This window comes from Stegodyphus dumicola, chromosome 2 (genome assembly GCF_044657685.1).
Source record: "Stegodyphus dumicola isolate Sdum_Otavi_A_Nest chromosome 2, ASM4465768v1".
In the NCBI taxonomy this organism is placed as follows: Eukaryota; Metazoa; Arthropoda; class Arachnida; order Araneae; family Eresidae; genus Stegodyphus; species Stegodyphus dumicola.
Window position 1 is genome coordinate 191,215,929 of NC_140769.1, and position 13,502 is coordinate 191,229,430.

Here is a 13,502-nt window from a genome sequence, read left to right on the forward strand (position 1 = left end):
GTAATGTTTTGGCTCTTGAGTATAGATCCATAGCATAATAAAGATTGCTGAGGATGATGATGAATCCAAAAATGTCAAAAATAGCCATGTCAAAGACTTTTACTTTATTTTGATTCTGACAAAATATCTAAGGAGTCTGTGCCTAAAGAAAAGATTGCCTTCTTTGCCTTTTTAAGGGAAATTGCCTCATACATTACATGGCAAAAACCATGAAAATTTCAGTGCAATCTGCCCATTTACCAGAATTTGAACCTGAGTTAAAATATCAGAATTTAGCAGTTTTATCTCTTGTTCACTATCATGATTTGGGATTTGCCACCAGGTGAACAAGTTGTCTTTAGGCTGAAAGATAATGTTTGAATGAACACATCATGAAATTTAAATTTGACTCAAATCTAAAATGATAATATTCTATGTATTTAAAAATTGTACTGAAGATTTCACTATTCATTTAATTGATTGATGATTGAAGCATTGTCATCACAATGAAAGAATTATATTATCTTTGCTTAGTATTTGTTTACATATTTCTTTATTCTGTCAAGCATTTAAATGATTATGCCTATTCTCTAAAGACTGATAAAGGCTTTGACCAAATAACCGAGGAAATGGATTGAATTGGATTATTAAGTTATAAGGCAAAGTAGGGCTATCTGCCTAAAAAGAGGGATGCCTTCTTGAAGAACTTTCTAAGTGAAACCAGCTTGTATACACGTTACACATGAAAAAAACCACGGAAACACCCATGCAATTATGTTCGAATTCTGGAAAACGAGCAACCCCGGAGCGAACTGCCAATGTTCAAGTACTACTTTACCACTCGGCTGTTTGTGGGTTCTTTTGAAATGGAGGCGATGACATTATTTAAAATTAATGCCAGAAATACCAAGATATTTCAAAACGTTGGATACTTTTTAATATACTTGCAGAATGCTTGAAAAAGAAAGAGAAAGAAGAAAAATAAATTTTAGCATAAAATTTAGTATTTTTTTTTTTTTTTTTTAATTTTATGATATTTGATTATTGCGATTTCAGAAATAAAATATTTGACTAAAATAGGAATACCATTTTAAGAAATGAAATGTAGGATGATAAAATTGTGTAAAGCAATGGGCACAATGATAAAACTGTTTAAAGCAATGTGTGGTAGTCATCCTAAGTTAAAATGTCGGATATACATCTTTCTTATTTATATATCTTTTCTGAACGGAACATTGAAAGTCATGTTAACTGTGGTTTACTGTATTTTCTCTTTTAATATATGCAGTTATCAAACGCATCGTAGTCTGGGTTGCAAAGTATTCTTCCGAAAGAAACACAATTCAAATAAATAAAATAAAATTCGGGAAAATTTATATTAAATATATTTAAAGCGGGCAGTTCGAATGAATGAATAGAAAATTTTAAAACAATTATTTGAAGAAACAATGCAACACAAACAATTAAAATAAAAGGTCTCAAAATTTAAAAATCACCTAAAATGATAACTATGACTAAAAAATATAGTAAAGAAAACTATTTGAAAAAAATAAATGATGCACCTTTTGTTTAAACTACGCATTTCGAATAAGTAAATAGAAATTTTTAAGACAGTTATTTGAAAGGAACCATGCAACTTAAACAATTAATATGAAATTCAAAAAAGAAAAAAAAAATTTAAAATACTAACAATTACAATTAAAAATATAATATAAAGAACATTATTTGAAAGAAAGAACGATGTGGCTTTTTTCTGCTCACGCATAATGTAAAAAGGGAAAGGAAAATAGGTTGCCATATATTAAGAAATTCGCCAAGTGAGCTATTCTTGGCACAACTGAAAAAAAGTACAAAATAAATTTTTGAATTTCTCCGTAAGTTTCGCACCAAATTTTACAAAATATAATATTAAGGCATAATTTGAGTCGTAGAATTGAAATATGCAAAACAATTGGCATGCTATTTCAGAGAAAAGTCTGATTTTGTGTCAAAATACCTATGTTAGAATAATGATGTATATAAATCCAATAAATATCCTAAGTTGCGCTTTCGAGACATGAAAAACGCAATTTGAATTTCATCAATTGGCCCGGTAGAATGGTCCTTTTTTTTTCCGCAGTGTACCTAATTACACGTATGATAGGAGGATATGAAATAACCATTCTTTTTCTTCTAAACGAAATTGACAAATTACGCCAATGTAGGTTGTGATAGCACCAAAGTACACAATATTTTTGTGGATAATGATGTTTCTAGGGAAAAGAAATCTTTGCTAATTGGGAGAAAAATTGTTTTATGCTCCTCTTGCTTTTTCTTGACTATTACATTCTTTTATCCTAGCTGTGTATGGGGGGAAGGGGGGAGTTTTATTTGAAGTTTTGGTTTTAGAATTTTCTTGTTATTGTTTGACCAGATTTTTGACTTTGTATTGTGTTATACAAAGTATTTAGTATTCATTTTTACTATATTTTATTATAGTTTAGCTACATGTAATTTAATAATCTTTCTTGTTTTCAGGTTAAGCCACAGTTAATAGAGCCTGTTGACTTTGAGACATTTTTTCAAAAGAATAAGACCCTTCTACAAAATGATCCTCTTCGAGAAATGTTATTGTTTCCTCAAGATGATGTACAAGTAATAAGCCGAAAATTTCTTCCTTAACTGAACCCTGCCTGAGCTACTTTGACAGTTATTACCATTTAAAAAGAAAAAATGTTGTTTAATTAGACATATGAATTATAATTAAGACACAATAACACATCAAACAAATACTAATTCAGAAGTCAAATAACAAAAATCAGAGTTGTGATTTCAAATTTTCACAGAAATTTGAAAATTTGAAATGAATCTGTGAAAATTTGAAAACATAATGCTGATTTTTGTTGTTTGACTTCTGAATTAGTATATGAATTATAATTAAAAATTTGGTACATTCTGATTATCTACAACTGAGGGCAGCTTTTATGCCTCATTGGTAATGCTTTATTCATAAATGATGATGAAAAGAGACATTTTACAGGGTGTTAGAAATTTTTTGTGTTGGAGGGGATCTGGAACCTGTGAGCAAAATTATGGTTAATGTGTATAAATCTATGCACATTCAGACATGTGTGGTGCATGCATTGGTGGTTTTGATATTATTGTACGCATATGAAAATATGCCTCGAAACTAGGCAGTTCTGCTAAATTTTGAAGCTACGGGTTCCGATAACCAGAAAGTACCAAAATTTTTAAAGATTTAAATGCATAGTGCATATGTAGTCTATAATTTATAATAATTAAGATTAATTATTTAAAATTTTTAATTTATGGCATTAATTTTGGTCATTTTTTGTCACAAAGAGCATTCTGAATAAGAAGGACACCATTTTTTTATGATTTTTTAAAATTAAAATTAACACATTATAGTGAAACCCAGACATTGTTCAGTTAGTTCTTAAGTGATGTACACTTTTAATTGCTGCATAAATTTATATTTAGTCTGGCTTTTCTCGTGTATGCTGGTTGTGTTTCTGTAGAAAATGACTTTAAATTTCTCTCGAACATAGTGAACTTCTTTTTTTTTTTTTTTTTTTAAATTTATTAGCATGCTTGATTTAAATAAGCTTTCCAATGCAGACTAGTGCTTGTTCTACTTTGGGGGCATAGTGCAATTTATGGCTGTTATATAGTTGTCAAAATTTTTCATGTACTGGCTAGTAACTAGGTCCAGCACCTCCTGAGAGTCTTCATTTTTGTAATGATGTTTAATGATAGAAATTAAAACTTTTTTTTATTAACTAGAACTAATTATGATTTTTTTGAAAAGATTTGCTTATTTAAAAATGTTGTCATTTTCTTTTGCGAGCTGCACAGAGCTCTAGGACCCTTTAATTGCGGTTTGCAAGCATTATGAAACTCTCTGTAGACTTTCAGACGAGATTCACCACCATTAAACAGTAGCTTTATTTTTGAAATACAGTTGTATTTTAAAAGAGAAATTATGCATTGACACACTTCTTTATCAATTAGTAATTTAATTTCTTAAATTACATGTGCCTAACAATTAAATCAATTTTAAATTGCCTCCATGTGCTGATCATAAGTTTAACAAATAAAATAGAAGATAATTCCATTTCTGTGATTTAATATAATGACCACTTTATTTTTAGAGCGAATAATGGATATTGAGACAGTACAAAAGATGAAGGCCATTTAAAAAATAACACTCTTTAATACTCCCTCTCAATTAATTTTATTTTCATTTTTCCTTATACAGTCAAAAGTCGTTAATTCGAACATCTATAATCCGGACCTCAAAGTTAAAAACTTTCTGCGCATGCATCGCATTCACGCATGTGCATAGGCATTTACGCGTTAACGTAAGACTTTTACAGCTGCCAATATACATGTGTGCATGCGCATAATACATTTACGCATGCGCGTTTAATGCATAACAGACGGTATAAGCTAAAATTATCAAATTATCTATTTCAGTTAAGGTTGCAAATTGCGTTGTTCCTTAATCTTCGAATTGGATCCGGCTTATTATTTTTTGAAGACTGTTAGAGCAATTTTATAAAAGTAAGCTTGAACTTCCGATTATGTCAAATAGAATTTCTGATATATATTTACTAATATGTAAAGGATCTACAAAGTGAAAGTATGTTTCAAAGTCCATTAAACAGAAAGAGGAATTGCTTCAAATAAAGGATAAAGGCATATCCTTTGATTATCTAATCATTCCGAAATATGTTTATCAATTTCACGCTGCTCTGCGGGGGGAGGGAAACGACACGGCGCGCAATGAATTGGAAGTTGATCTGTCAGCATTATCCTTATCTTCAGGGCAGATGTTTTTATTTTATTTGGCTTATAATTCTTTACTAAATGTAGTATTTCATCTTGATGTACTCGGTCTTCGATATGATTTAAATCAAGTTCCTCATCATTATAATTCGCTTCCGATAGTGAAGAAAGTGACTCGGAGGTTATTGAAAACAAAAAAAATTCCATTAACAAATTAGTCGGTATTCTCGACACAGCAGTTATACGACTTAAACAGCGGAACTTTGTAACTAAACAAGAAATTATGTCTGTTTAATAGAATTAAAGAGAAAGTATTATCACATGAAACGAAGCAAATTAAACAACTTACATTGAAAGAAATGTTTAATAAAGTAAACAAATAAATATTTCGCTTTTTCTTTTTGTAAATTTTGATACCCTTTAGATCATAATTGCTCTTTATTTTATAAATTACGGTTTCATATTTTTAATTGTATAATTTCTGCATGCCATCTTACCAGATTTAAAATGATGATCTATAATCCGGAATCGCCAAAGTCCTGACGAGTCCGGATTAACGACTTTTGACTGTACAGTACAAAGTCTTTAATCCGGACTCGTCAAGACTTTGGCGATTCCAGATTAGGGTTTTTTCCAGATTATAGATCATCAATTTAAATCTGGTAAGATGGCATGCAGAAATTATACAATTAAAAATATGAAACCGTAATTTATGAAATAAAGAGCAATTATGATCTAAAGGATATCAAAGTTTACAAAAAAAAAAAAAAAAAAAAAGACTTAATATTTATTTGTTTACTTTGTTAAACATTTCTTTCAATGTAAGTTGTTTAAGTTACTTTGTTTTATGTGCTAATACTTTCTCTTTAATTCTATAAACAGACATAATTTCTTGTTCAGTTACAAAGTTCCACTGTTCAAGTCCTGTAATTGCTGTGCCGAGAATACTGACTAACTTGTCAATCGAAATTTTTTCGTTTTCACTAATCTCTCTGTCACCTTCTTCATGCCTTTATCCATTTTTTACAGCAATTCCATTTTTTGTTTGATGGACATCGAAACATGCTTTCACTTTGTAGATCCTTTGGCAGCTCCAGAATCGGAAACTCTTTTTGACATAATCAAAAGTTCAAACTTACTTTTTATAAAATTGCTCTAACGGTCTGCAAAAAATAATAAGCCGGATCCAAGTAGAAGATTAAAGAACAATGCAATCTGCAACTTTAACTGAAATAGATAATTAGGTAAATTTAGCCTAGCTTATACCATCCATTATACATTAAACGCTTATTTGTAAATGTATTATGCGCATGTGTAAATGCATATGCTCATGCGTAAAGGTATTATGCACATGCGCAGAAAGTTTGTAGCTTTGAGGTCCGGATTATAGATCTTTCCAGATTATGGACGTCCGGATTAAAGACTTTGTGCTGTAGTACTTCTATGAAGTCCTTGATCTCAGCATATTTGCTCTTCCTTGTAGGTATTACTTTTCTTTCAGTCTGAATGGCTTGGATAATCGTGTAAGGAATCACTTTCAGGAATGAAAGATGCAAATCCATGCTGGGGCTGTTTCAAAGTGGGAAAATATCTGAGGTCTGGTATAGTTTGACCGTCTGAAGCGCAACCCTGGTTGCCAAATAACATAGACTCGTCCAATAGGGGCGGTATTACTTGCTGCGACGTGAAGGGTCTTCTCTTCTTTGGAAAGAGCTATGCTGGAGGGAAAGAAAGTGCCCATCCTCCCACCCTATTTTGAGAATAATTTGGTCTGAATGGCGCATTCGTGTTTGCACTCATGGTCGCGGATGAAGCAGTCGATCTATAAAACCGTGCATTTATGGCAAATGAGGTAAAATTTCTCACTCCTACTTGTTCAGCAAGCTGTGACAACCTTCCCATATACAGATGTATTTTAGCATTCAAAGTGTCTATCCCCAAGCATTCCTTGGGGGTTAGTTAGCTTTTTATGTATTGTTTTGCAGAGTTTTAACATGCTACAGTCACACATCTTCCAAATGCAATTGTATATTTTGTAATGATTCTTTGGTTAACAGTTGTCAGAGATCATAATTTAATTCATCTATGACTGTAAATGTGAAATTTACGCAAGCTACTCACACGCATTTGTAATTTAAGTAGTGTGTGTGTCAGCTCGCTGTGAGTAATCTAATAGCACTGAATAAATTATCGTTAATTACTTAGCAGTAAACATTTCATTTTTTTCTTCGTCGATATGTTATTTTATTATTATATATTATTATTTGCCGATATATTGGCCTGGCCGCAAAAATATTTGTTGTGGGCCGCAAGTTTGACATCCTTGCTGTAAATGGATGAGTTTGCATTTGCTTTTCATAATTAATTCTTTTTTCGAAAATAAATTAGAATATAGCATTTTTGAATTAAATTACCTTCATTAAATAATTTTATTATTTACATAATTTTTATTTTTAACATTTTTTAAGCATGCATTTAAAGTAATAAATTTTTAATTGGTCTAAATGTTAAAGTTATTGAACCAAAAACAGACATGATGAACAAGTATTCAAAGGGGTTTTTATATTAATCTTCAGGAGATGGCAAATTGGGATGTGATAGATACTTATAGAATTTCCTAGTTTATATAGCATAATTCTTTATTTCATTATTTGTATGCTTCTGTATGACAATTTTAATTAATTAATTAATATATATATATATTTATTTTGTGCAAACCTAAGAAATATTTGTTGTGGGCCGCATGCGCGAGTTTGACATCCTTGGTGTAAAGCTTGATAAATATCTAAATGATTATTTTTTAAAAAATTACTATTTTTTATTGATTATACTTTTATATGGCCCATTATCATAACTAAAATATAGTTATGTCAAGGTAAGTCATTATAAATTACTCTTACTTTTTTAATAAACTAAAATTGCTTAATTAGGAAATAGATTAAATTTGCCAATATGAGTAAAGCATTCGATATTGAAGTATTTTAATGATTCATATGTTAAAATAATAAAGAAATGATTTTATGAGACAAAAATTATATTAGACACAGATAAATTCTTTCCTTAATAATTAGTTTCATGTAAAATTTCATTTGACAGTTCTTGATGTATAGATTTGAAATATAATTCTTTTAAAATTTTTTTATGTGTATGTGTAGTATCTTGTTTTTACATTCTGTATTTTATTTTAGGAAGAGGTTATCCAAAGGACTTATCGTACTGTTAAACCTACTGTACCTTTATTACCAGCAAATGAAATATCATCATTATTCACTCGTCAGTGTATCAAGACATACACAAAAGATTGGCATGTTGTTAATTACAAATATAAGTCATATTCTGGATCATACTTACAATTACCAAAGTAAAAATTTAATTTTCATTACAATAGTTAAAACTTTCTCTTTGATTTTTCTTTATTTTTAAAAATTTTAATTGAAATTTTTTAATTATTTAGTGTCTTGTACATTTATTACCAAGAAGTAAATAGTGATGATATAACTATAAAAGTATTTGATGTATTGGTATTTTTTTGTTGACAGATTGCCTAGACAAAGTGAATTAGAAGATCAAGTTTATGAGGTTGATACAGAAGTTGATATTAGCAAAGACAGTGTAAGTATTTTATAAGCAAAAGGATTGGACAAAGAAATAATTTTGATTCAAAGATGAAAGTGGAAGTAAATAGAAGTTAAAGTTGGACAAGCAGAGATTTTGAATAAAACTATAATTTCTGAGGTTAAGGGATAAATAGTTTTTTTAGGAGCAAGAAGTTTTTGTAAAAATTGATAAGAAAGTCAGTTTATTTCAAATTAGTTAAACTAGGTAGTTATTTAACAGTAGAGTAATATTGATAATTTCTTTTCAAAAGGTATAAATCAGTTGAAATTTCCTTGTTTAAATATTCATTTTACTATTACATTTCAAATTTTGATATAGTATTGGTTTTGAAATTTTCTTGATTTTTTTTAAACTTTTCTTATTTGTATGTAGGAAAAAAATAAGATTTATTTTAAAAATTCTAATTCAGCTGTTTATTTAAAGTTACCATATATTCCAGCATATAACGTACACTTTAAATTCAAACAGTAACATCAAAATTTATGGGTGTGCATTACATGCTGGATTTAAGAATGATAGATTTAAAAATAAGGAAAAGATAAGGCCATTCCGTTACTCCCTTATGCAAAGCCATTTATTCTCTGGCATATTAATTATTGTGATTTCATTTTTCTTCCACTTATGCATGGGCTTTCACCAACACCAAACACCCTTGCTGCAGCACTATTTTCATTTTCTTTTGTGAATTGAACGACTTTGCATTTGTGCTTGTTTTGTTTTGCAGTAGCCATACTTACTACTAAAAGAAACGCTAGATCATCTAAAGCAAATATAATTTACCATAGCCTTCAAAATTTCTGTGTCAAAGTTCTACAGAAAGAAACCATCTAACTCCTAATTCCATGAATTCATTTCGGTTAGAAGTGCAGTATCACCTTAAATTATGTTCCCCTTTTCTTGAAACCTAAAATGACTTTCTTGTGCACAGCCACATTGAATACAACCCACCCTTCTTTACAGATTAATTTATTCTCTCAAGCATTTCTCATGCACACATATTGTTCTCATTATCACTTGCCAATTCAATATACCATTTTTTGAAAACCTGCCAATTAATGAATTTTTGCCAATTCAGTCTTTGAATAAATGAATTAAAAAAATAATAGAATCATACATGCATTTTCCAGGTTTCTTCATAAAGAGAAGGGTACGCAATATATGGCAAAAAGTTTTTAGCAGATTGAAGTTGCTGTCATCAGTTTCTGCATTATTTATAATTATCTATGATTTGAAATATTTTTTGGAAGTTGTGCATAATTTTATGTAATGAATGATTTCTGTATCAGTTTTCTAATTTCGAGTTTAGTTATATATATATATACAGGGTGTTCCCTATATGTTGCGATAAACTTCTGGGGGAGGGCAGAGAACATTATAAGGATTAAGAATTGCATAGGAACCCAAGCCCAGAAACATCAATGTATGCAACCCAGGGTTGCTGTACAGGAGAGTGCTAGTTGAAAGTGAGGATTATCTCATTTGTGCAGTAAGCACCATATGAAGTGCATGGCATGCTATACAAATGTAGAACTTGCAGTCATGCACTTAGTGTATGGAATAGTTGAGAGTCATGGACCAGCTACCGCATGCTTTTATCGAGAATGCTTCACCAACAGACATCAACCACATCAGAGTTTGTTTGCAATGATCAACTCCTCGGTTGTTAGGAGAGAAAGTGTTTTGGATACGGTGGAGAGTAATTCAAGGACCAACATATGGGCCATTGCCTCTCAATTAAGAAAGGTTCCTATCAGTATTCAGCGTGTCTTGAATGCCGATTCCTTCCATGCCTTTCGCCTCCAAAGCTTCGGTTACTGCTCCCCAGTGACCATTCTGAACATGTGTGTTTCACATAGTGGTTTCTGCAAGAAAGTGCCCGTGAAGTTAATTTCTCAGCTTATGTGTTGATAACAAATGAGACCACATTCAATAGGGATGGCTTATTCAATCATCACAATCACCATTTGTGGGCTCAAGAAAACCCTTAAGGTGAACGCATTGTTGTGTGGCACCACTCGACACAAAAACGCTTCAAAATTAATTCGTTGGCAGGTTTGGTCGGCAAGTGAATAGTCATTCAAGGTATTGTACACCATTTGTATTCATGTCCAATAAATGGTTCAAATTACTTACTTTCTTGTTTCCTTTCCCATCTTCTATCGCTGTTACCACTTACTCTTGACATTTCTGGGCATGGGTTCCTATGCAATTTTTAATCCATATGATGTGCCCTACTTCCCCTAAAAGTTTATCACAACATTTACAGGACACTTTGTGTATATATATATATATCTTAACATTTATGATCTCAAATAATTTCATTCAATGATCATATTTTAGAATAAAAATAGTTTTAGTGAATTTAGTTAATATATACGATAAGTATAAATATGTGCATTGTTTATCTTTTATCAATAGCTGAATACTCCAGGCAGTGAAAATGGTGTGATAAAAGAAGGATTTCTTTTAAAAGGACCAGAATCTGGAACTGATAGCTTTATCAGTCTTGCCACAAAGGTACTTTTTAATATTATTAAGCATATTTCTAAATGAATCATGAACAGGTTAAGATTTCAGCATATCAGCTTTGTATTTTTATTCAAGATAATTATGATTATCAGAACAAATCTGTAGGCATATATGTCACCTGTAAAACAATTATTGTTGTTGTTTGAAATACTTGTCTTATTTTCCATCACATCATCTCGTTCAAAGATCTCAATGGAAGTGAATGATTACAAATGACATGAAGTTTCTTTAAAAGTGTGTTAAAATACAGTAAGACCCCACTTAACGCGGGGGATATGTTCCATCAAAGTAGAGCGTAATGCGAAACAGCGCTAAACGAGGCTATCTTTACATGTAAATATTGGTTTAGGGGAAGATGGCTAGTAAATTGGTTAGGTATTAAATTTAAAAAGTATGTTTTTTTTAATAAAAATAAAACCAAACATTTATTTCTTAAAGTCCAAATTAATACCACATTATTATTTCTTGCAAAAATAAAAACAAAATATAAATAACAAAACGAATATTCTTAAAAAAAACAAATAAAATTCTAAGTCAGTCATATTTAGTTAGCCTTCCGCGTTTTCAGTGTTCTGCCTTTTTGTGACAAAAGCATCTAATGTTGTTTGCCTTTTTCTTTTGCGTTGTTCTCTTAAAAGTTCTTCATAAACGGATAGAGCATCTCTAACACCACGCCTTACTTTTGAGCTCCTGTCAAAATTCGGATCATTTTCAATGAATTGATCCATTATTTCAGTTATGGTAGACAAACTCCTTTTTACAAACGCCATCGAAAGTTCTTTTTGCTCTTCTTCTGAATCACTGCTGTCAACACTTTTGTTTTCTTCTTGTTCAGTTAATTCCTTGAGCTCATCATTAGAAAGACTAGCCGCTGCTTCTTGAATTATTTCTTCGACATCTTCCACATTTACCCCTTCAAAATATGTCTGTACAATACCGCACCAAACAAGAAATACAAGTACACTCTTTCGGATATGTATTTGAAACCTATCACTGCATAATATTTCGGGGAATCCCCGTATGCTGCGAGCGATTTCGTGGAATCTCCGGGTTGAAATAAAAGAGCGCTAAACCGAAACAGCGCTAAACCGAAACAGCGCTAAACGAAACAGCGTTAAGCGGGCTCTTACTGTAAAGTTTTATTAAAAATATGTGAAGCTAATTTTGATTTCTTTAGAACATACCCTAAACTTCTGTAGATACCTGGGGGTCCATGTGAACCCAAGCTGGGAAATACTGACCTAATGAACAAGCAAACTCAACATGAATTATAGTTTATGTAGAATTAAGTGAAAAGAAGTGATTATGTGTAAAAATTGCTGTATTCCAATCAGTCTATACTTTCCTGAAGTCTTTCTGTAATTTTTTGACCAGTGTTTCTCAAAATGGGCATTAGGTAGCAAGGAACTGTAAGTTTTAAGGGGGTTGCAATACTGCTATTAATTTTAAAATAATAATACATCATATCTAGGTATAATTTATTTGAACAACTTCCATACATTGTAAATTGTTTAGTATCTCAGCTTGTGATGAAAGAATACAGTTTCTAAAATTTTTAATATAAAAATAATTTAATTCATCGATTTTCAGTGTCTTAATTTTTCCGAAACCGGTAATTAATTTAAATCTTGTGTCAGTTGTAGTTTATAATGTTGGTATATGGTGCACAGGTATAAATTGTCAAAAATGTGAAACTGCAGTTTGACATCAATAATGAATAGATATAATGCATATACAACTGCATCACCAGTAATGAGCAGATATAATCATGTCACATTAGCTACTAAATTTTTGTACTATATAATTAATACAAAATCCAGATTTTATGTCAGTTTTTTCTTGGTGTTCTGGTTAATATGCTGAATGAAAAAATAGCTAAGTTTAGATAAATTCTGTTATGAGCCCTAAATAGAGATTGAGCTTCAAATTGCTCTCAGAAGTGCCTAAAATCGGTCTTGAAGATAACATGATGTGATTAAATATTCTATTAAAATGTGAGGGGGAAAAATAATCAGAACACATATCCTTAAAAATGTGACTATTTTTGGAAACAGCGAGATTTTTTAATGTTAAAAAACACAGGCCAAGAAGTCGAGTTTGTCTTCATACAAACCTGACTGCGACAATTTACTTTTTTCGTCAGAAATTAACAAATGCTAAATGTGCAAGCTCATATAAAATCTGAGTGTAATAATTTTAAAAGTAAATCTTTAAAGATAGTGTCAAATTTCTAGTTAAGAATAGTTTTGATAGGTAAAGTAAATCAAAGGTAATGGTATTAGTATTTTCAGCTGTTTCATATAAATAAAAAAGCTGATGTGTACACCACGACTTTCTTGTACGGAATATTGAATTATACGCATTTTTTACTGTATTTCATTTAAACTTATTTCCTTGAATTTTATTAGATATATTTCTCATTCAATGAATTCAGTTTTCACTTTGCAGAGAGGTAAAAAAATATAAAACTCAAAATATTTTCATTAAAAATTGAAGGATGTAGAAAAACATAAAATACTAAATAAAGTTAAAACAATTTTTACAATTAAAATTACAGTATATATGCAAAAACAAGCAATTCGGCCAGC

The 13,502-nt window shown here is 30.6% G+C and overlaps 1 protein-coding gene across 8 annotated transcripts in view; it reads left to right on the forward strand.

The window, feature by feature from the left end:
- Nucleotides 1-13,502, forward strand: part of Ziz (dedicator of cytokinesis protein Ziz) — a 292,231-nt gene that overhangs the window by 11,167 nt on the left and 267,562 nt on the right. For all 8 annotated transcript variants that reach the window (XM_085811589.1, XM_085811587.1, XM_085811582.1 and 5 more), the window contains exons 2-5: nucleotides 2,497-2,613; nucleotides 7,956-8,128; nucleotides 8,307-8,379; nucleotides 10,804-10,902. In XM_085811589.1, coding sequence (XP_085667715.1) covers nucleotides 2,497-2,613; nucleotides 7,956-8,128; nucleotides 8,307-8,379; nucleotides 10,804-10,902 — 462 coding nt within the window. The remainder of the gene's footprint in view (nucleotides 1-2,496; nucleotides 2,614-7,955; nucleotides 8,129-8,306; nucleotides 8,380-10,803; nucleotides 10,903-13,502) is intronic.